The sequence below is a fragment of the Daktulosphaira vitifoliae genome, unplaced genomic scaffold (assembly GCF_025091365.1).
Source record: "Daktulosphaira vitifoliae isolate Bord-2020 unplaced genomic scaffold, ASM2509136v1 Scaffold_1, whole genome shotgun sequence".
Taxonomy (NCBI): Eukaryota; Metazoa; Arthropoda; class Insecta; order Hemiptera; family Phylloxeridae; genus Daktulosphaira; species Daktulosphaira vitifoliae.
The window spans coordinates 79,756,464-79,779,037 of NW_026099572.1; the positions used below are offsets into that span (position 1 = coordinate 79,756,464).

At 25.1% G+C, this 22,574-nt stretch overlaps 1 protein-coding gene across 1 annotated transcript; it reads left to right on the forward strand.

The window, feature by feature from the left end:
- Positions 1-613: 613 nt before the first annotated feature.
- Positions 614-20,891, forward strand: LOC126900026 (fatty acid synthase-like). The gene is made up of 32 exons (XM_050675387.1): positions 614-871; positions 9,982-10,119; positions 10,332-10,484; positions 10,542-10,715; positions 10,776-10,976; positions 11,146-11,384; positions 11,442-11,672; positions 11,755-11,952; positions 12,203-12,331; positions 12,570-12,806; positions 13,771-14,190; positions 14,251-14,555; positions 15,049-15,193; positions 15,253-15,366; positions 15,519-15,627; positions 15,699-15,947; positions 16,014-16,190; positions 16,249-16,400; positions 16,462-16,617; positions 16,703-17,011; positions 17,069-17,271; positions 17,366-17,587; positions 17,667-17,751; positions 18,015-18,191; positions 18,247-18,426; positions 18,574-18,757; positions 18,823-18,994; positions 19,066-19,190; positions 19,254-19,501; positions 19,564-19,809; positions 19,863-20,103; positions 20,474-20,891. Exons 2-32 carry the CDS (start codon positions 9,984-9,986, stop codon positions 20,647-20,649), a joined length of 6,093 nt encoding a protein of 2,030 aa, XP_050531344.1. The 5' UTR covers positions 614-871; positions 9,982-9,983; the 3' UTR covers positions 20,650-20,891.
- The last annotated feature ends 1,683 nt before the right edge of the window (positions 20,892-22,574 follow it).

A 22,574-nucleotide genomic window follows, 5' to 3' on the forward strand; every position in this document is an offset into this window, starting at 1 on the left:
AGGGGGGAGATATCCACTTTTTTTTAAATTAGAATTATAGGATACTATTAACTTCTAAAAAGAAAAAATTAAAATACGTTTTATATTTCTAAAGATTTTGCGTGTGGGGAATAGTTAATCAATCACTTTGCATACATGTATATAAAATACCTTTTCAGCTTCTCATCAAAGCTAAACAAATATATTATAAATTTCTTTTTTTCAGGTATAAGAGTAATAGAAACACACGTTATAATTAATCTTATTAAAAAAATTGTATGGGGATGAAGTCGCCTCCATTGTCCTCTCTCTTAGGGTTGCACTTGCTATTTCATAATTTATTAACATTTTATAGTAAAGGCCAGTATTGAATTTCCTTATAGCGCAGGAGTTTTGACAATTTTGATAAGAAGGTTTTTGATTAATACATTTTAAAATCTATGAAATATTTTACTTATGAAACATAATCGATATTAACACTTAATTATACAGATAAGTTATAATTATAAAACAAAACAATGACCTTACACTCTTTTATCAACTAAATTAAGCCCATAAACCTTATGTTATTAGAAAAAGTTACATGCATTTCCACCAGTTTATACGTATTGTACATATGCTATAGTATTATTGAGAATTGAATGATCAAATTTGTTTGCAATCATGTTTTAAGATAATAACACTTTGAGGTGATCGCTTTGTGGGGAGTCAATCATATTTTATTAGTATTTGGCAGTATTTAATCCAACAGTGTATACTGAGATATACTTTCATTTTATATTTATTTATTATCTGAAATTTAGTGCCGGTCAAAACACTTATTGGTGTTTGAGTGTATTATTGTTTTTATTTTTTCTAAATTCGATTGACATATTTTGGATACAATTATAAGGTACGTAATATGATATTTTTAAAATACTATTATTTTTATAGACTTAACCCAGTTATGAAAAAATATTATAAAGTATTTCCTTAATTTAAATTTTTAATTAATTAATTAAAAATTTGTATACATACACAAATATAAACACATAGATTAATGATCACAAAAAAAAAAAATGTGGCCTAGTTTATATTTTGTCAATGTAATTTGAACTTTCAACATAAATTATATATTACAATTTTGCCAGAAAGTTGTTTTTGTAAAATTTGCTTTTAGCTTAACACTTATTCTTAATCTGTGAGAAATAATATATTTCTTTTAAATTTTTAAATATATAAAATGTATATTTTTAATTAATATAATATCAAAATTTTAGTTCTTAATTATAAATAAGAAAAAGTCAGGCAATTTATTTATCTTATGACATTTGTCTTTATTTTTTGATATTTATTCGTAAATAAATAACTTTTGTTTTAAATTAAAATAATTTGTCAAAGCTATCTTTTTAAAAGTATATAATGCATCCTTGTAAATTGCATACACTATTAATAGAAATTAATATATTAATTTAAACTAATAAAAATATTTATTAAAATAAGATAAATATTTGATAAACATTTGATAAACATTAGTTTTTTAAATTTTCAATAAGAAATAGTTTTTTAAGAATATTAACCCTATTTTAAAAGAAATTATATTTTAATTATTTGTCTTTCAATAACCTCTACATTTATCTAACAATTATAAGCAAATTATTTAAAGGTCAAAGTTAAAAATAAAAGGATAACCATAAAATTAAATGATAATACACATTATGTGTGTAACAACTTGTTAGACGCGTTTTAGCAAAAAATTTTTTAGCTTTGACGCAAAGCTAAAAAGATATTAATATTACTATGATGTATTGTTATTATTTTTTTGTTTGTCACCAATTTTGCTTAACTCTCATTTCACTAATCTTTTTTAACGATACATCAAAAATTGTATCTANTCACCAATTTTGCTTAACTCTCATTTCACTAATCTTTTTTAACGATACATCAAAAATTGTATCTAATTGGAGGAATTAAAAATAATAAAAAAATAAAAAAATTCTTTATCTTTCGTAATTGTGGTAAATTCTCTAAAAAATTAAAATTTTGTAAATTTTAATATTTTTAAAATTAAACTTTTATAAATTTTTAAGAATTAATTTTTTCCATTAAATATCTTAGGTATTTCCTTTTTATTTAGTATAGTTTTGTTAAAAAACTGTCCCTTTATCCACAAAAAGTTAATCTTTTCAAATTAAATATTAAAAATGTTTGGGAAATACTTCAGACTTTAATCATATGATAATTCAAAGTATATGTTATTAATGATAAGTTATAAAAAAATTTGTTTTCTATATGTAAACTACCCCCTAAGTTATACCAAAAATCTTATTTTGTTATAAAAAATCAACGTTTTTCTTGTTGTTATCATTTAAAAAAATGTGTTTACTATCAATAGCTTATGATTAATTGAGGTAATGAAATATATAACAACTAAATTATTAATTAAATATCAATTTCACAATATATTTAGTTATTAAAATAAGTAATTATTCATACTTTAAAATCATAAAACTTGTATTCCAGGTATAATTATGGAAATAGAAGTTGATGATAATATAATACATATGACCTAATGATGTTTTTAAAATAGTCTAATAATTGCTTTTACAAATTATTACCTATAAATTTACATTGAAGCTATTTGTAAGTTAATGATTTTAATTACTGTCAGATATTATCTATTCTTGTCTCAACTATGTAGCACTCATCACATGTCGTAACTATGATGCTGCGTTTTTTATTCATAATTTTATATTTAAATAAAACAAAAAATTAAATTGATTTCTTTTAATTAAATTTTTGTATCAATTTATCAATCATGCAGTATTTTTTATATTCACCCTTTATCCTTAAAAAGAGTGTCAATATTATTTTTTCAAATGATAACATACATAATTAACTAGCATTTTTACTAGATAAGAAAATTAACTAATCGATAACAACATTAGATCAATATTTCAGAAGTTATTAACGTTTTTATTATCTTAGTGGGAAGGAATAATGAATTGGAGAAATGTTAAGTAATGAAAATATTAGCACCCATCCTTCACTTCCAGTCATTACTTTTAATTATTAAATTAATTTTAATTTTTGAAGTATTGGTATATAAGTTGTTATCGATCAGTATTTCATAAGTTAGGTTATTATCTAATAAATAAACTAATTATTAGTAAACTAATAAGTGACAAAGGATGAATATAAAAAATGCCACATGATTGGTAAATTGAAAAAACTATGTAATTAAATATCAACAAAAAAATAATAAATATTATTTTTATTTCATTTTTTTTTTAGTTGAAAAATAAAAATATTTAAATTTGAAAATTCTAAGGCTAACATTAATTACGAATTCAACGAAGGTTTGCAATTAAAGGGTTAATTTTTATATGAGTCTAATTTACACCAAAATATTATAATAATTATAATATTTTATAATCAATTATTGATTTCCTTTTGGCTTAGGAGGGCAGTATGTACATGTACTGTATATATTGTGTATATAATACGAAATTTGTAGGTGTACTCTTTGTTGTATTATCAGATGCATATTTTCACTCTTCCCACTTATAAGTACTTTAAAAATTGCCTCCCTACATAAGGGGACTTTAAAAACAATCACTCCGTCCCGATTTTATTTTTGTATTATTATAAAATAATTTGTAATTTAAATTAAAACAAATGATTTATGATAATTAATATTTTTAAACAAACTTTGAATTTTGAATGATGATTTTTTTAACTATGACCATGAATTTAAGTGGAAGTTATAATAACTATAATTTTCATTTAAATATTGATCACCGTTAAAGAATTACTGTAGAGATATTAAAATATATAGTTATATTATTACAACTACAATAATAAAAACTGAATTCGATAAGTATCTCCAAATTAATATGCAATTAATATAAACAATAACAAAAATATATATAGGTTAACTTAATAATCATGAAATAATAATTAATCAAAAAATTTAATTCGAAATTATTTTTTCGGTTTATTTAAATACATGTTTATCCTAATATATGTTAACTTTATTTTTTTAACAACACCGGCATCTCATCTTCATTCATTACTATAAAATGTTAATAACTTCTGAAATACTGATCTTATATTTTTCGATTATTTATTTTATAATTAAATAATTAGCTAATTAATAAGCTAGTCAGTTATATATACTGTCATTTGAAAAAAAAATTTATCGCTTTTTTATAAGATATAAAAAATACAAATGATTAATAAATTGAGAAAAATATATACCTAAAAGAAAAAACAAAAATTGTCAGTATTGTTTCTATATTTCGATTTACTGAATGGTTCATGATAAATGAATCAGTCTGTCGTTATGAAATAAAGTTGCATATCAAAATTTGACGCTATGGGCAACATGTTTATAGTACTTGTATGTAAATACACCCCTGTGTATTATCAAGTTAGGTTTAAGGGAGAAATTATTTTCTTTACAAATAATATACTTTCACTATATTATTTTCATCTAATGTAAAATGCACTATATGTGCTGTTTGTGTGCTGATAAATCAAAATAAGTACTTTTTATCATAGAAAGATTAAAAATATAGTTATAATCTGAATACGCGAAAGGTCATTTCATTATGATTCCTTAACAAAATCATATACTTGTAAAGGTCGTACAATTCAAGGTTAAGACATTTATTAAAATATTTATTGATTTAATAATTATTGGTTCAGGATTTTCTTGCACTATACACATTTTTAAAACAGTCTATTTTTTAGGTATAAAAAATATTTAAATATAAATAGTAGCAACAAATTGCTACAAAATTATCAAATTTAGAATTGAATTTTACTACATAACGCACAGAAGAGAAAATTTCCTTTTGAGTCTAGAAAAAAATATCTGTAATTTGTTAAATTTGTGGCTGATTTTAAAGATTTTTTAGGGGAGTTTTAAAGAGTAAAATTACTTGGAATACTTAAAATGTTCTACATATTATATAATGTAAAATTTCGATGTCTGTGATAGGACTAGGCCTGTATATTCCCACTGCGTTGAAGAATAAATGAAAAAAATATAAGGTTTTATGTTGACAAGAAAAACGATATTTTTATTGAGTAATTATTGAACACTTTAATAAGAAACGAAAAACAAATACGTTGTTGTAAAATAATTTTACATTTATAGGAGAATTGAAAAAGGGATCGAGAAAATTAATTTTAAGGCAATAACAAAGTGGTTTAAATGTAATTCATCTAATGTATTCTATTTAATAGGTATAATTTTTGTTTCTACTCTGATATTATTAGTGTGTACGATTTTTGAAGTACGTTACACTTCTAAAGCATTTTTAATCAAAATTTACTTAAATAATCAGATAGTTGAAAATATTATTTACTAGTCAATCTATTAATACAATAGTTTTAAGTAAGTAATGGTACCTTACGTTAGTAAGATTACCTCTTTGATTTATATAAAAAAATCTGTTATTGTTTTATTTTATTATTATTAGATATGAAAATATCACTTTCAGAGTACAAATCTTTCGCATATTATCTTTGTTTAAATTTTCTTTTTTTACCTAATTATTATTATATATTATATAATTATTAAAGGATGTACTCATATTACAAAAAAAAAGTCTTTAAATTTAAAATATCAATTGTTATTGATAATAATTATATTATATAATTGTTAATAACAATTATTGTTTAAAAGTTATTATGTTTATGTTTGATTTGTGTACGACAAATTGATAAATAAATATCATATCATATTATTACCCGATGGACACAACATTTTTTATTTATTGAAAATCTGTCAATTATTTATGAAAAATAATATATCAAGCGTAGAATTGACTACAATCATTTTGAATGTAAACACTTCAAAACTTTAGATGTCTTGTTATAGTAAAATATATATATGTTCATCATAATTAATAATCAAATAACAATCACTTAACAATCAATAAATTTGAAATGATAGTGTATATCCTTCAGCTGCACACTACGATAAATTATACACACAACAAATGCAAAATATAATGACCAAATCAGTGAAAACGGAATATTTTTTAAATATGTTAAAAATTGTCAAAGAAAGATAGTCGTTAAATGATTTATCAAATTAAAATATCGAATTATATTTCTTTTCTAGAATGAGGCATTATTATAAGTCGATTTTTATGATTATCTAAAATATATATATATATAGAGGTTTATCATGCTGATAATTACTAGTCATGTTTATCATTTTGAAAAAAAATGATTTTTATTAGTTACATATATTTCTTGATTTATTAATTATTAATTACTTTTTAGAATCATCCCTTATAACGCATAGGGTGTCAACTTTATTTTTTTTTAATGATATTATTCACGTTTCATTAACTTGTAACATAGAATATCTAATTAATTAATTAATCTAATTAATAAAATGACTGGCCGATAACAATTTTTGGACCAGTACTTGTTATTTCATTTTTATACCTAGGCAGGACTAGGAACAATGTGGGGGGAAATGATTTATCATTATTAATCATAAAGAAAAATCACCTCAAATCATAACTTGAAATTGTTAACAATTTCTGAAATGCTGGTCCAAAAGTTGTTATCAACCAGTCTTCTTCTTCTTCTTTATCCTCGCCTTTATCCCAACTACTTGGAGTCCGCCACCCTTATCTTAAATTTCCTCTTGACACGATCTCTCACATCATTTACGTGAACATTAGTTGTTCTCATAACGCATTTAATAACATCTCTCCAAAATTTTTTGGTCTTCTTCTACCTCATCTTCTTTCAAAATTCATTTTTATAACTGTTCATACAGCTTCCGATTCTTCTCTCGTCATAACATAAGGAGATCTGCTCTATTCGTTTGTCAACAGTTCAACAGGGTGAGTCATACATCATAGTTGGTCTCTCTACTTCGTCCCCCCACACTTAATCCTGTGTCTTAAATCCTCATCAATACCACCGTTATTTCGCACAACTGATCTTAAATACTTAAAACTTTCTTTTTTACCTGTCACGTCCTTGCTTATTATCACTGATCTCATTTCACCTATTTCATGTTCTCCTTTGTCAAACTTAAACTCTAAATACTCTGTCTTACTCTTACTTATTCTTAATTCCTTTTTTTAACAGCTAATCTCCACACCTCTAGCCATTGATTCATTTCCTCCCTATTAGCATTCTACCGTTAGTGAAAAACATTTACCACGGTACGACTTTGTATAATATGCAACTAAAAGAAATCAAAATATATTATTCCAATATTGTATTTATTTTGCAAGTAATCGAGTGGATTATAATAAACCGATCACTTTGTATAAAATAAAACCTTAAAGCTTGTATAAATAGTGATTTCTAAACAAAAATTAAACAGATTTGCGTTGAAGCACTTTTATGATAATGATGTTGATCTCAGTCAAATATCATCTATATTAGTCCTCATTGTACCGTGTCTTCACTGTACAAGGATTTTTTATTTAATATTATATGGATTTTGTGATAATAACCGTATCTATTGCATATTAAATATTTCTCCCTATAATATTTATAAAAAGTATCAAGGGACGATCCACCTATCGCTTTCCATATAGAACTGACAAATATAAAATGATAAAATTTTTTATGTGTATACAGAGTAAAATAAAATATAATTTGTTCCAACATACATTTTAAAATTGTATATACAATGTGATTTATTTAGATTACTAACCCCTAATTTTTTGTTAAATAATGATTTTTCATAATAATATATAGATATAAAATTGATTTATTCTTATATTAAGGGTAGGTTTTAGGAGTAACTTTCGAAAATCAAACAGGAATATATAATTATTTTAGCTTCGATGCGAAATTGAAAAGGTAATAGTTTTACTATGATGTGTTTTTTTTCGTGTCTGTTACTAATTTTTCTCAGCTCTCACCAAACCGATTTCTTTTAAGTATACGTCAAAAGATCACAAATCGTATCTAGTCGAAGACATTACCCTCAAAAATTGAAAAACTTCCCTCGTTCCCCGTAAATAGTTTTTTTTATAAATACATGAGGTAATCATGTATTATTTAGTATATATATTTTTTTATCTGCTATTCGCCTGTCCACGGGGGATTCAAAATGACAACTTTTTTACAAAAAAATGTATTTTTCAACTTAACTTTTGAAAGTGTTCCGGGAACTCTGACACTTTTATATATATCTCAAATTAAAGATAATGTAATATACTTTATTATGGAAAAAAAAATTTCGAACTTTATTTTGTCTTCACGTTGAAAATAGTTACCAAATGTTATTTTTGTGTTAAAATTCTCGATTTTATATTTTAAATTTTTAAATTTATTATGCTATAAATTATTGAAAAGTGTATGAATCGATACAATTTTTTTATGGGAAATAATATTTATATTCCTCATTCTTTCGACATACTTTATGTTGAATAACACCATTTTCCGTTATATATTTATATATTACACTTATAAATCATAAAACTTGTAATCGGGATAAAAATAAGAAAATAGGAGATCTTGTAGCTATTGGAATAATCTACCAATTTTTAAAATTAAACATTATCTACTGATTTGCACCAAAGCGTTTTATATGATAGTGATTTTAATCACTGTCAGATATATTATACTTGACCCAACTATGTCATATACAGGGTGGCCCACCACTCACTGACAACTTAAATAACTTTTGATCCAGTTAATATTTTTAGTTGATTTTTTTTTTAAATAATAGTTATACGTAAGGTCTATCTCAATAATTAATTTTTTTACATTTTATTAAAAATATTAATTATTTTTAAATTTTAAATAAAATGTAAAAAAAAAATCTAAGATAGCTATTTTGTAGAGTAGAATTTAAGAAAAATTTTAGTAAAAAAATATCTTATTAATATTCAGTAGTAAATATTCTGTAGCGTTTTGAAGTTTGTGAAAATTTGAATTTTCATGTACTATTTTACGGTATTAAACATTGAAATACGTATTGAGAAAAGGACAGAAGAAAACGCTATCTTTTCATGATTACTGTGTATACATATGATGATAGTGTGTATACATTACAAACTTGGCATTAATACCATGATAAGAAATTAGATAAGGCAATTATTACTTATCACTCTCATTCAAAAGTATATTGAAAAGATAGCGTTTTCTTCTGTCCTTTTCTCAATACGTATTTCAATGTTTAATACCGTAAAATAGTACATGAAAATTCAAATTTTCACAAACTTCAAAACGCTACAGAATATTTACTACTGAATATTAATAAGATATTTTTTTACTAAAATTTTTCTTAAATTCTACTCTACAAAATAGCTATCTTAGATTTTTTTTTTACATTTTATTTAAAATTTAAAAATAATTAATATTTTTAATAAAATGTAAAAAAATTAATTATTGAGATATAGCTATAGACCTAACGTATAACTATTATTAAAAAAAAAAATCAATTAAAAATATTAACTGGATCAAAAGTTATTTAAGTTGTCAGTGAGTGGTGGGCCACTCTGTATGTGCTGGTTTTTTTTACTATTAACTAGGGAAAGGATATAATAAAATATTGAATTCGATTACTCGTTTATAGCATTTATTTTTGAGATATTAACATTTAAATATTTAGAAAAGATAAGAGTATGTAAGTATTTAGTGACGTACTTTTACTATAATTTAAAGATTTGTTGTGCACACCTTTTGTTTATAATTAAAAGTTATACTAACTCAAATAGTAATTATACAAGACTGTATATTGGCCAGTCAAATTTTTATTTAATCCATTCCCCATTTAATAGCTATATATAATTTTAGGTTTCTATTTAACTTTCAAACGTTACTCTTAACGTTATATTACGTAAACGTATATATACCCTTAGAAATAAGTTTTAGCTTCGATGCGTTTTTTAAATAAAATTGATATTTATTATGTTTTATAAATATAAATATAAATTTAATCGATGTATATATATTTGAGTATGTGTGTGAATATGTCAAAATTAATTTTAAATTGTTGAAAATAAAATTTTTAATATTTTTAAGGGATGCCGGAACAATCAGAAGTAGTTATAAGTGGAATTGCTGGAAGGTTTCCAGAATGCGATTCTACTGAAGAATTCAAAGAAAAGTTGTATAACAATGCAGATTTGTTGACAATTGACAACAGAAGATGGTCACCTGGTAAATTTGTCATTTATTCATAATTAATAATATGTATAATAATACAGTTACTAAAGTATACAGTATTATTTGTCTTTCAAATAGTACTAAAGAAATTACTATGATATGTTTTAATTTCAAAGTTACCAAGAATTTTATAATTATATTATTGAACAAAAAAGTAGTTTATTTTAAACGAAAATGTAACTTGGCCTCATTTGTTTTCTATGTAGGTATGTATGGTGCACCATCTCGTTCAGGAAAATTGAAAGAAATTAATAAATTTGATGCGGAATTTTTTGGAATTCACGCAAAGTTGGCTAATTCTATGGATATACAACTTAGAATTTTGTTGGAAGTAACACATGAAGCTATTATGGACGCTGGTAAGAGTTATTTTTATAGACAATTAAAATCATGTTGATAATTTTTATTTGTTAAAGGTGTCAATCCGCAAGAAATTCGTGGCACTAACACAGGAGTGTACGTTGGTATGATGACTACAGAGTCTTCAGACTTTTTTGAGCGCACTCCTGAAAAGCTTAGTGGATATGAAACCATCGGCGCTATTAGGTCTATGTTGGCTAACAGACTTTCATTTCAGTATGATTTAAAAGGTATTTTATTTTAGATATTTGTTATTTAAATAGAAGCTAAGTGATTTTTGATTATCATAGGTCCAAGTGTAGCAATAGACACAGCATGTTCAAGTGGTCTGTTTTGTTTATATGAAGCAATTTCAGCAATTAAAAGTGGTCATTGTGATGCTGCTATTGTAGCTGGTACTAATTTATTACTCAAACCAGCCGTTTCTGTCATGTATCACAAGTACAACATGCTTAGTCCGACAGGGACGAGTAGGCCTTTTGATATTGGTGGTAAGTGATTTATACGGATAAATTACATGGGTTATTAGAATTTAAATTAAATTTTAACTGTATTTGAATTACACTAAAAAGTTTATATCTAATGTAATTATTATTATAATTATTTATTAAACTATAGTCATTTAATGTGTGTAATATGAGGTATTTATATATATTTTAGCTAATGGTTATGTTAGAAGTGAAGCAATTGTTGCTTTATACATAAGAAAATCTAAAGACGCAAAGAGAATTTATGCTACTGTAGTTGGATCTTACACCAATACAGATGGTTTTAAAACACAAGGAGCAACTTATCCATCACGTTTCGTACAAAGTGAACTTATCAGAGCTACTTATGCTAGAGCCAATTTAAAGCCCACAGATGTACATTATGTTGAAGCACACGGAACCGGAACTGGGGTATATTTAAAAAAAATTATAATAAAAAAAAAGTAAAAAATACTTTTATATTTATAGGTTGGTGATAAACAAGAATTGGATGCTATATCAGATGTTTTTTGCGAAGGCCGCAAAAGTCCTTTGCTAATTGGATCGGTTAAATCAAACGTTGGTCATTCTGAACCTGTATCGGGTTTAGTTTCTATTGCTAAAGTTATTTATGCTTTGGAAACAGGAATAATACCTGCCAATATTAATTTTGAAACTTTAAATCACAATATAGAGAAACTTGTTAGTGGAGAACTTAAGGTAAAATTGAAAACATTTTTTATATAAACCTTGAAATCTTAAAAAATTTTTATTTTTTCATTATTACTTTTCAAACATATAGGTTGTCGATAAACAAATGCCACTACCCGGAGATTTAGTATCTATAAACTCATTTGGTGTAGGAGGTACCAATGTCCATATTATACTTAAAGCGCACAATAAAAATACTCAGAAGCATAGTTTACTTAAACAAGATATACCAAGATTAGTGTTTTTATCAGGGAGAACTAGAGAAAGCTTAAATGAACAATTTGAAATTGTATGTTGTGATTACACCGGCCAGAGTACCATTTGTTCCTACAAATTAAGTTTATCTATATAAGAATTAATTGTTTAAGTTTTTTCAATAAAATGGTCTAAAACTTAACACTATTCTTAAAAATAAAATGATTTCAAAAATCATTCGTATAGTTTATGATTTACAGATTAAATAACAAAGAGGCCACAAATGGTACTAATGTAACTATATTGGGTAAACTTATCCTATTATTAAATATTTTATAATTTAGATTGAAAAACATGCAAATAATGCTGATTTATTAACATTAATTGATGACATTTACAAAAAACCAATTCCTGGGTACAAACTTTCTGGATACTCTATTCTTGGACAAAATCCATCAAATGTTGAAATCGCGGTATGCATAAACATGTTTATAATTATAATATAATTGGAAATATGATATATTTAACTTGTTTTTTTTTAAACGTGTTTTATTTTAATCTGATATTAAGCAAGTGAAACATAACTTTGGATTGTGAAAAGTTATATTTAAATAATTTTTTTAATTGTAGAATGAATTTTTGATTACTAAAAATTATATAGTATGTATAATTAATAATTATAAAAGTTTAAATATTGGTATTTTTTTTTAGCAAGGTAACATATCTGGTGATAAAAGACCAATTTATTTCATCTTTCCAGGCATGGGGAGTCAGTCATTAGAATTAGTGAAAGATTTAATAAAGTTCCCAGTATTTAAAAATCTTGTTGAAAGGGCTCATAAAATACTTCTTCCGTATGGTTTTAGCGTAAATGATTTGTTTTATAAATCAAATGAAGATACATTTAAAGATATAACAAACGTCACCATAACAATAGTTATTGTTCAGGTAATGTACATAGGTATCAAATAATTTGTAAAAATTATTTGATTTCCAAAAATGTAGTGGACTTAATATTTTTTTATACACAAAAATTTAGAAAATTAATATAGGGTGTCTCTTTAAAAATGCTGAATATACAACTGTTATAAATCATTTTTTTTTTTTTTTTAAACAAAAAATATATTATTTTCTTCAAAAGTAGACTGTGTGGACTATATCAAAATAATGCGTTTTGCATAACCTTCGTTCCTTTTCCAGGATCCATTCAACGAATTGCCGTCGTTTTTCGTGATTCACTGCTTTAAGTTCCTGTATTAATTGAATTTTATACGCACGTAAATGCAAATCTTTTGTTTAAATTCTTTGCAATGTTGCTGGCGACATATGCATTTTTTGTGTACGACGGTTGTTATCGTATGTTGTACAACAATACGATGTTTTTGTACTCAAAATAATAGAATCATACACAATAGAAATATTCATCTTTCAGACACTTCGAGGGTGCCCGGGGATTTTGTCGTCTTGTATTGAATTTCCTAAACAACGAACGGATAGTTTATTCATTTGTTGCTTTGTGATGTCCAAGAATTGTACGGAGTTATTGTACAGTCAATGCGTAGTTCACCATTCTGATAGTGATTTTTCACTATAAAAATACGCTATTCTTTACTGGACCTTTCCATTACGACATATCACAGACAATCATTAAGAACCACAAAAATCCTAATCAACATAAAATATTAATTATAACAAATAATAAAAATAGCAAAACCAATGGTACCAAAAAAAAAAAAAAACCAAAATGGCAGCCTTATAATATTCAGTGATCTTTTTGAGATACTCTTTACTACTATCAAATTCTCAAAAAAATGTTATTTAATATTTGCTTTTGTACCAAAATTGTTTGCATATCAATAAACAGTAAAATTATCCTGATTTTACTGTATATACTAATGTAAAATCATTTTAGATGGGTTTGACTGATATACTTTCATCCTTGGGAATCATACCTGATGGAATAATTGGACATTCAGTCGGAGAATTAGCTTGTGCTTATGCAGATGGTTGCTTTACAGTGGAACAAACATTGATGACTATGTATTGGAGGTCTCGTGTTTTGATGGAAATTGATATTATTCCTGGTGCTATGGTTGCTGTAGGATTGTCATGGGAAGAAACCATCAAAAGATTACCAGAAGGAATAATTGCTGCTTGTCATAACAGTGCAGATAGCGTCACAATATCTGGACCAAAAGATATTACATTAAAATTTGCAGAAACTCTACAAAATGAAGGAATATTCGCTAAACCCGTTGATTCATTAGGATATGCCTTCCACTCACCTTACTTACAAAAACTAATTCCAGCTCTTAAACCTTATTATTCTAAGGTAATAATGTGATTATCTATTTATAAAAGAGTATTTAGATTTTAATCAACTATATTTTAGATAATGACAAATCCAAAACCAAGAACTAACAGATGGAAGAGTACATCTCTACCAGAAAGCCAATGGAATACAGAAGAAGCCAAATACTCATCAATGGAATATCATTTGAATAATATTAGTTCTCCTGTATATTTCCATGGAGCTTTGCAACATATACCAGAAAATGCCATTACAATTGAAATTGCTTCGCATTGTCTCTTACAAGCAATTTTAAAGAGAGCCTTACCTCCCACAGTTACAAATGTGGGTTTAACTAAGAAACAAGCTCCAGATCATACGTTATATTTATTAGAAGCTATTGGAAAGTAAATAATTAATTATTTATTAATTTAATTAATGATTCTATTTATTATAATAAAAATAAAATCTATGGTTTATTACTAAAACGCATTAAGCATTTTTGCCTTTTTTTTAAGAGAGTCATTTTTACATTTATAAAACAATTATAACTTATCAGTTTTATATATAATCTAGTAGTTTAATTATTAAGTTTTCACTTTCCAATTTTGTATTTATTTTATTTTATACGTGTATTATTACAATTGACACTAATTCATTTTCGTTAAAAATGTTTGTGTCGTATTATTGAGTTGAACCATAAATATCGTTATAAAATTACTTAAAATATATAAGAATTTCAAAGAAATTTATAAGTGATCTTTTAAATCATTTTCGTACAAATTAATTTAATTTTAACTTGAAATACAAATTTGGATAACAATGAAATATTTTATTTTCAGTATAGCATCACTTTAAAATAAATTCAAAACAATTAAATTTATTATGGTGATTTTATAGGCTTTATATTGCTGGTGCCGAACTAGATTTACAAAATCTTTATGGTAAAGTAGAGTATCCAGTTTCAAAAAATACTCCTATGATATCTCCTATGATAAAATGGGATCATTCGAATGAATATGTAGTGCCTAATTTTGTGGAAAAAGTATGACATATAAACTAAAGTTTTATAAGATAAGATAATTGATTTGTTTTCTTTTTTAGGGTTCTGGTTCAAATGAAAATGTAGTTGAGGTGTCAATAAATTCAGATCAAGACAAATATTTAGTTGGTCATACAATAGATGGTCGTGTATTATACCCAGCTGCAGGATACATGGCAAGTAAAATGATTTTTATGAACTATCTTATAAAGTATATTTATATAAAGCTAATATAATAAAAACTCTTTATTTCAATCTTATTCGACGAGAGTCCTCTATTATTATTCAAACAATTTTAAATGTTATAACTAGTAATTATAATTTTAAGACTCTTATATGGAAAGCATTTGCAAAACTACAGGGGAAATGGTTTGAAGATGTACCTGTTGTTTTCCAAAATTTAAAGTTTTTGAGGCCTACTGTTTTAAACCATGATAGTGAGTTATATTTAACTATTTAGTAATTTTTTGTACTATTAATAAAGTTAATAATTTTACTAATTTTACAGCAATTGTTAAGTTTGAAATCAACATTTTAAATAGTTCCGGTGATTTTGAGCTACTTGAAGGCGGTTCACTAACAGTTTCCGGTAATATACGTTTATCAAACGAAAGCACTTATGAAAATAAACTTCAACATATTTCATCTGTTTCTGAAAAGATGGACTTAAAACCTGATGATTTCTATAAAGAGCTTAGATTGCGTGGATACCAATACAAAGATGATTTCTTAGGATTTATTGAAGCAAATATTGAAGGTACATATAAAAAATTGATTGAGACATTTTATGTAAAAATGTAACTTATATAAAAATTATTTATAGGTTCTAAGGGTAAAGTAGCTTGGACAGGAAATTGGGTTTCATATATTGATACTTTATTACAATTTGAACTAATATCTAAAAAATCCAGAAAACTTCGTTTACCAACATATATAAAAGAAGTCGTTATCGACCCATTATATTTTAAATCTATGAATGAAAAATCATTAAATTCAAAAGGTAAATTATTTAAAATAATAACAAAATAGGGTGGTAATGGGTATTATGGATTTAACAGAAATAGAAGTCAATCATTTTGCTTATGCTAAGACTACACAATCTGGTGGTGTTACAATATCAAAATTAACAGTAACACCAGCGCCACTGAAAAAAAATACACAGCCTGCTCCAACATTGGAACATCATTCATTTATACCTTATAATTATGTAGTAAGTTTATTATATAAAATTAAATATAAATATGATTTCAAAAAAAATTATATTTTATTAGAATAATAATCTATCAACTTATGAAGTTCTTTATGCAATGGTTGGATTAATTATGGAAAATGTAGGAACACATCATTTAAAAGTAGCAGAAATATATAATAAGAATGTATTTGCTACTGATATTGTTGAAATTATTGAAGCTGAAGCGAATTTTTATGTATGTATTGTATACACAAAATTCATTTTGCTTCTATTTACTAATAAATAATTTATTTATTAAATCGGTTATACTTTATTAATAGGCTGATTATTCTATTTTGTCAAACGGTGCAATTAATTTTGATGAAAATAAATTGTTGGCTCTAGATATTAAGAGCGTCAATCATAACATAAAAATCGATCCTTTACCTGAAGAGTACCACTTAATTGTATTCGAAGATTCACAATTTGATACAGATATATTAAACAAAATTTCTTCAGCGTTAACTTTTAGAGGTTTTGTACTTTTGATTGAAAATACATCTGCAAAATTTACAACTTCAAGCTCTGTGGATCTCCAACAAGTTGCTGTAATAGAAAACAATGCCAAAAAGTACTTCTTATTAAAAAAAGTAAGTGGTATTCAATATAAATTTCCCGTTACTTGCTTTCATATAATAATTATACAGGTATCTCCAAAATACGAATATACTACCTTAAAAATCGAAGATGAAGAATTTTCTTGGTTCGACTCTCTTAAAAAAGAATTAGAAAATCATAGAAATAATCTTAATATGAAAATAATATTGTACAGCGATAAAAACATTAATGGTGTTCTTGGTTTGGCTAAATGTTTAGTTGAAGAATATTCAGGCATTGATAATCCAATAAGGTAAGATAAATAAATATTATTTTTATATAAATATTATATAAATATAATTTTTAAATAAAAATTTCATATATAGTTAAAATATGGATTTATTTAGGTGTATACTTGCTGGTCCTGGTAAAAAATATACTTTAAAAGATTTTGCTCCTCTTTTGGAAGTAGATCTATTCTTCAACGTAGAAAGAGATGGTAAATGGGGATCATATCGTCATTTACCAATTGATAGAAACATATTTTCGACCATGGAAACGTCAGATGCAGTGGCAACAGTACAATCAAAAGGTGATCTGACGACATTGCAGTGGGTACAAGCATCTAAGTAAGCTATGCCGATATTTTTTAATAAGAAATACTGTTCTCACTATCTTTTAGAATATCAATAAATATTTTTTTCACAGCTATTTAAAAGATACTGGAAACAATTCAATCAAAATTTCTTATGTTGGTATAAATAATGTTGATTTAAATGCAGTTTCTTCAATGGTAATTAAAAAATATTTACTCAACAAAAATTTTTTTTTTGCACCCTAACTAAACCAAAAAAATTTTGTTCTCAGTCCATTTGAATGTTTTATCTATTTAAATTCAATATTAAAAATAGCTTATTGCGTAACTAATATACATTTTTTTACTTAGTTGGGATATAAATAATTAATTTCGTTTATATTTCAATAAATAAAAGCCAAAATATACTTATTACTAATAAATAAAGAATAATTTTGAAGTATAATATATATTTTTACCAGAAAACTGAATTTGGAGTTGAATTTTCTGGAATAAAATCAAATGGTAAAAAGGTAATGGGATTAGTACATTCTGGAGCATTATCATCTTCAATTAATGAAAATTATGCTCTTTTATGGGATGTTCCTCAAAATTGGACTTTACAACAAGCAGCAACTGTACCATTCGCTTTTTCTATGGTAAATTTTTATTTTATGTTGTTTTACTAATATTTACCTAAGAATTTTTTTATAGGCTACGTATGCTTTAGTACACAAAGGAAAACTCCCAGGGCTCAAAAATGTCCTAGTATATGCTAATGAAAACCCAGTGAATTATGCTATTATTTCATTATCTTTATCGTTGAAGTGCAAAGTTTTTGTTGTTGCTGAGTCTACAAATCATTTAGAATTTATAAGTACTCATTTCCCTGGCGTAAGTAACAAAAAATATATTTTCTTCTTCTTTTTCCTTGCTTTTATTTCAATTACTTGGGGTCGGTCACCCTTATTCTAATTTTTCGCTTGACACGATTACATGCATACAATTTTAATCAGATTTAAGTTTTTTTTTTAATTTTAGATCAGTCAATTATCAACCACTAAAATTGATACAAAATTTGTCAATATGGTATTACACTCTACTAGCAACCACGGTGTAGATTACGTTGTTGCATCAAATAATATATCAGAGCGATTACCAGAATTACTTGCTGAAAATTCTACTGTAATTGTTATTGAAGATATAGACATGTCTGCCCTATCAAGTAACTTTTACATAACAATTTCTAAATAGTAAAAAAAAACTTTTATACTCTTAATATTGTTTTAGAATCTTCAGTTACATTTGGAGTATTATCAGTTAAATCAAATGAAGTTTTATCCTTAGTAAAAGAAAAAAATACTGATTTGTATTCGTTAATGGACATAAAAATAAAAAATGATCTCATTAAACCTTTACCGCATATTGAATTCTTGTATTCAGATATCGAATCAGCTTTTAGGTATACTTTCAATATTTTTAAATAATTAACTATGTTTGCAGTTCTTTATTTATAATCTATTTCTTTTCAAGAACTTACAATAATAATAAATCTGGAAAGAAAATCATTGTAGAAGTAAATGGAAATTCCATAAAGAAACACTTTAAAACAAATTCTCGAATATACTTTGATACAAAGAAAAGTTACATTCTTTCAGGTAACATAAATAATTTATTTTGGGAATAAATTATTTTATAATTATCATGACATATCTGTTTAGGAGGTCTTGGTGGATTTGGACTCGAACTTACTGATTGGGCAATAACCCGCGGTGCAAAAAATATTGTCCTTTGCTCTAGAAGTGGATTACAAACTGGATATCAAAAATATAGAGTTAGTTGTTGGAAGGAACAAGGAGCTAATATTGAAATTAGTACGTACGATCTTACTACATTATCAGGTGCTAAAGAGACATTAAAGTTAGCCTCAAGCTTGGGTCCAGTCAGTGGAATATTCAATTTAGCCGGCGTAAGATATATATTTATAGCAATTTGTACAGGTGTATTTAACAATAGTAATTTGTTATTAAGGTTTTACGAGACGCTATTTTTGAGAATCAAATAGTTGCTAACTTCCATATTGTGTATGACAGTAAAGTGTTAACTACTAAATACTTAGATGAAGCATCTAGAAGTTTAGCTGAGAATTTAGATTACTTTGTTACATTTTCATCGATATCTTGTGGAAGAGGAAATAGGGGCCAAACAAATTATGGTTATGCCAATTCAATAATGGAAAGAATTTCAGAAGAAAGACAAAAACTAGGCCTCGCAGCTGTAAGAATATGGTAAATTTATTAATAATAAATTAAATATTTGTTTTTTATTAGCAATCAATTCAATGGGGAGGTATTGGTGACGTTGGAATGGCATACCTTTTAACTCGTGGAAATGATGAAAAAGAAATAAATGGAACTTTGGGTCAAAAAATATCATCTTGCTTAAAAGTATTGGATATAATTTTGCCATGTAAATCACCTGTGGTGGCTTCACATGTAATACCTAATAAAAGAAAACAATCCAGTAGTTCTGAAGTGCAATCATTAACAACTATTGTTGCTAATATTATGGGTATGAATTTTATAAATAAAAATTTCTGAATTTTATGTATAAAAATGTTTTGATTAAGTTAGATAACTTTTGGTTAATGTGTAGCTTCAAACCTAATTAGCTAATACTTTTATTTTGATAACGTATTACATTTATGTCTATTCAAAAATTATAATAATAAATTCAAATTTTTTTTCTCGTTTTTTTTTTTAATAACTAAGTTAAAAAATATACATAAGATAGTTTTTAACTTAATTTAATGAGTTAAAAATAATTAATTAATTTTCTTATCCTTTAAAATAAAACAATGTTATTAGTTTATTTATTATAAAATAAAGGAGAATTATTATTATTTTTATAATAAAGTTCATTATACAATTTCATACTATAGGTATTCAAGATCCAGATTCTATAAAACCAACAGCTACATTGGCTGATTTAGGTATGGACTCTTTAATGGGAGTAGATATCAAACAATCAATTGAACGCAGTTATAAAATAACGATGACCAATACACAAATACAACAATTGAAATTCAGTGAGTTAGAAAAAGTTGGCTCTAAATAATTGTTTGTTAGAGTGATGTTTTTCTTTAACATTTCATGAAGTCGAATAGCTATAAATTATTTTTATGTTAAACAAAAATAAAATGTATGAATATTAGAGTATCTATGTATAATAATTTGAATAACTAAATCTGAATTAAATTTATATACGCGTGAAAAAATGTGATAAGTCTATAAAAAAAAATTTCTATTTAAAATAAAAATTTTTGTAAAAAGTTATTAGTTTAAAACATATAAATGTGTATAATTTTTCTTATAATAGTAATTTTATGTTTTTTTACGAATTGTTAACTAAAAATCAAATGATAACAATTAATACAAAAATTGATATTTCTATAATAAAATGTATATTTTATTATAATATAGTATTAAATAAAGTTATTATTTCTGATATATGTGAAACATTAAACTTAAGATAAATAATATACATTTTTAAAAATGTATATAAATTACCTATACTATACGCCGTTATATATTATTGCTACTATACAATATAACAATGAATATATTACATTATATCTGAGAAGTAAACACTTTTATACTATTTATTAGAGAAGTACTATTAAAATAAATAGTTGTAAAGGTAATAAACAAAAATAGATTTTACTAATGATTTTAGACATTGATATGTGTTATATGTTTTTCAATTTAAAATTATTAGCTTTTAAATGTAACTAATTAGCTAAAATCTACATAAAACTATTATTATTAGCTTCGATGCGAAGCTGAGAAGGTATTAATTTTACTATGATTTTTTTTTAGCTTCGATGCGAAGCGGAGAAGGTATTAATTTTACTATGATGTGTTTTTTTTTTTTTTTTTATGTCTGTTGCCACTTTTTCTCAGCTCTCACTGGACCGATTTCTTTCAAAAATACGTCAAAAGATCACAAATTGTATCTAGTTGAAGACATTACCCTTAAAAATTGAAAAAAATTCCCTCGTTTACCGAGAATGGGGTAAATATCCAAAAAAATTACAAATTTAAAAATCGCTAATTTTTGTCATTTTTTTCACTTTGTTTTCTTAAAACTTCCATAACTTTTTTAAAATCAACAAATCAACATAATTTTTTTTTATACTAAAACCTTAGATATTTACCTTTCATTTGATATCATTTTTTTGAAAATCTATCACTTAACCTGCTCATTGGGGGGGATTTAAAATAGCAACTTTTTTACAAAAACTAACTTTTTCAACTTAATTTTTGAAAATGTTCCGGAAATACTGCGTCCTTTAAACATATATCAAATTAAAGCTTATTTTATGTACTATAAAATGAAAAAAAAAAATTTGTCCCGACACTTTTTCTTCTACATTTAAACGGCTGCCGTAGTTAAAAAAACACTATTTTTGTGTTAAAATTTTCGATTTTCGATTTTAAATTTTCAACTTAAAAATGCTATAACTTTTTGAAAAATGTATATATCAGCACAAATTTTTTTTTTCTAAATACATTATAAGTACATCTTTCATTTGACATACTTTTTATTAAAATTGGACAATTTCCCCTTATATAGGGGGCGTTCAAAACTTAAAATATTGTAAAAAACATAGATCTTTTTCAACTGAACTTTTGAAAATGTTCCGGAAATACTGCGTCCTTTAAACATATATCAAATCAAAGGTTATGTTATATACTATCAAATGAAAAAAAAAAATTTGTCCCGACATCTTATCTTCTATGTGCAAATGGCTGTCGAAAATTTAAAAAAAAATGTAATGTTTGCGATAAAAATGACCTTTTATCGGGATATTTTTTGTACTTAAAACTGCCATAACTTTTTCAAAAATGAACAAATAAAAATAATATTTTTTTGTATTGAAACCTTAGATATTTCCCTTTCATTTGATATCATTTTTTTGAAAATCTAACACTTAACCTGCTCATTGGGGGAGATTTAAAATAGTAACTTTTTTCCAAAAA

Excerpts from the sequence above, each read along its gene's own strand:
- LOC126900026 (XM_050675387.1), top strand. The coding sequence starts at position 9,984 with ATGCCGGAACAATCAGAAGTAGTTATAAGTGGAATTGCTGGAAGGTTT. Across the intron at positions 10,120-10,331 it reads CAACAGAAGATGGTCACCTG|GTATGTATGGTGCACCATCT; the intron begins GTAAATTTGTCA and ends TTTTCTATGTAG. Across the intron at positions 19,810-19,862 it reads AAAAACTAGGCCTCGCAGCT|CAATCAATTCAATGGGGAGG; the intron begins GTAAGAATATGG and ends GTTTTTTATTAG.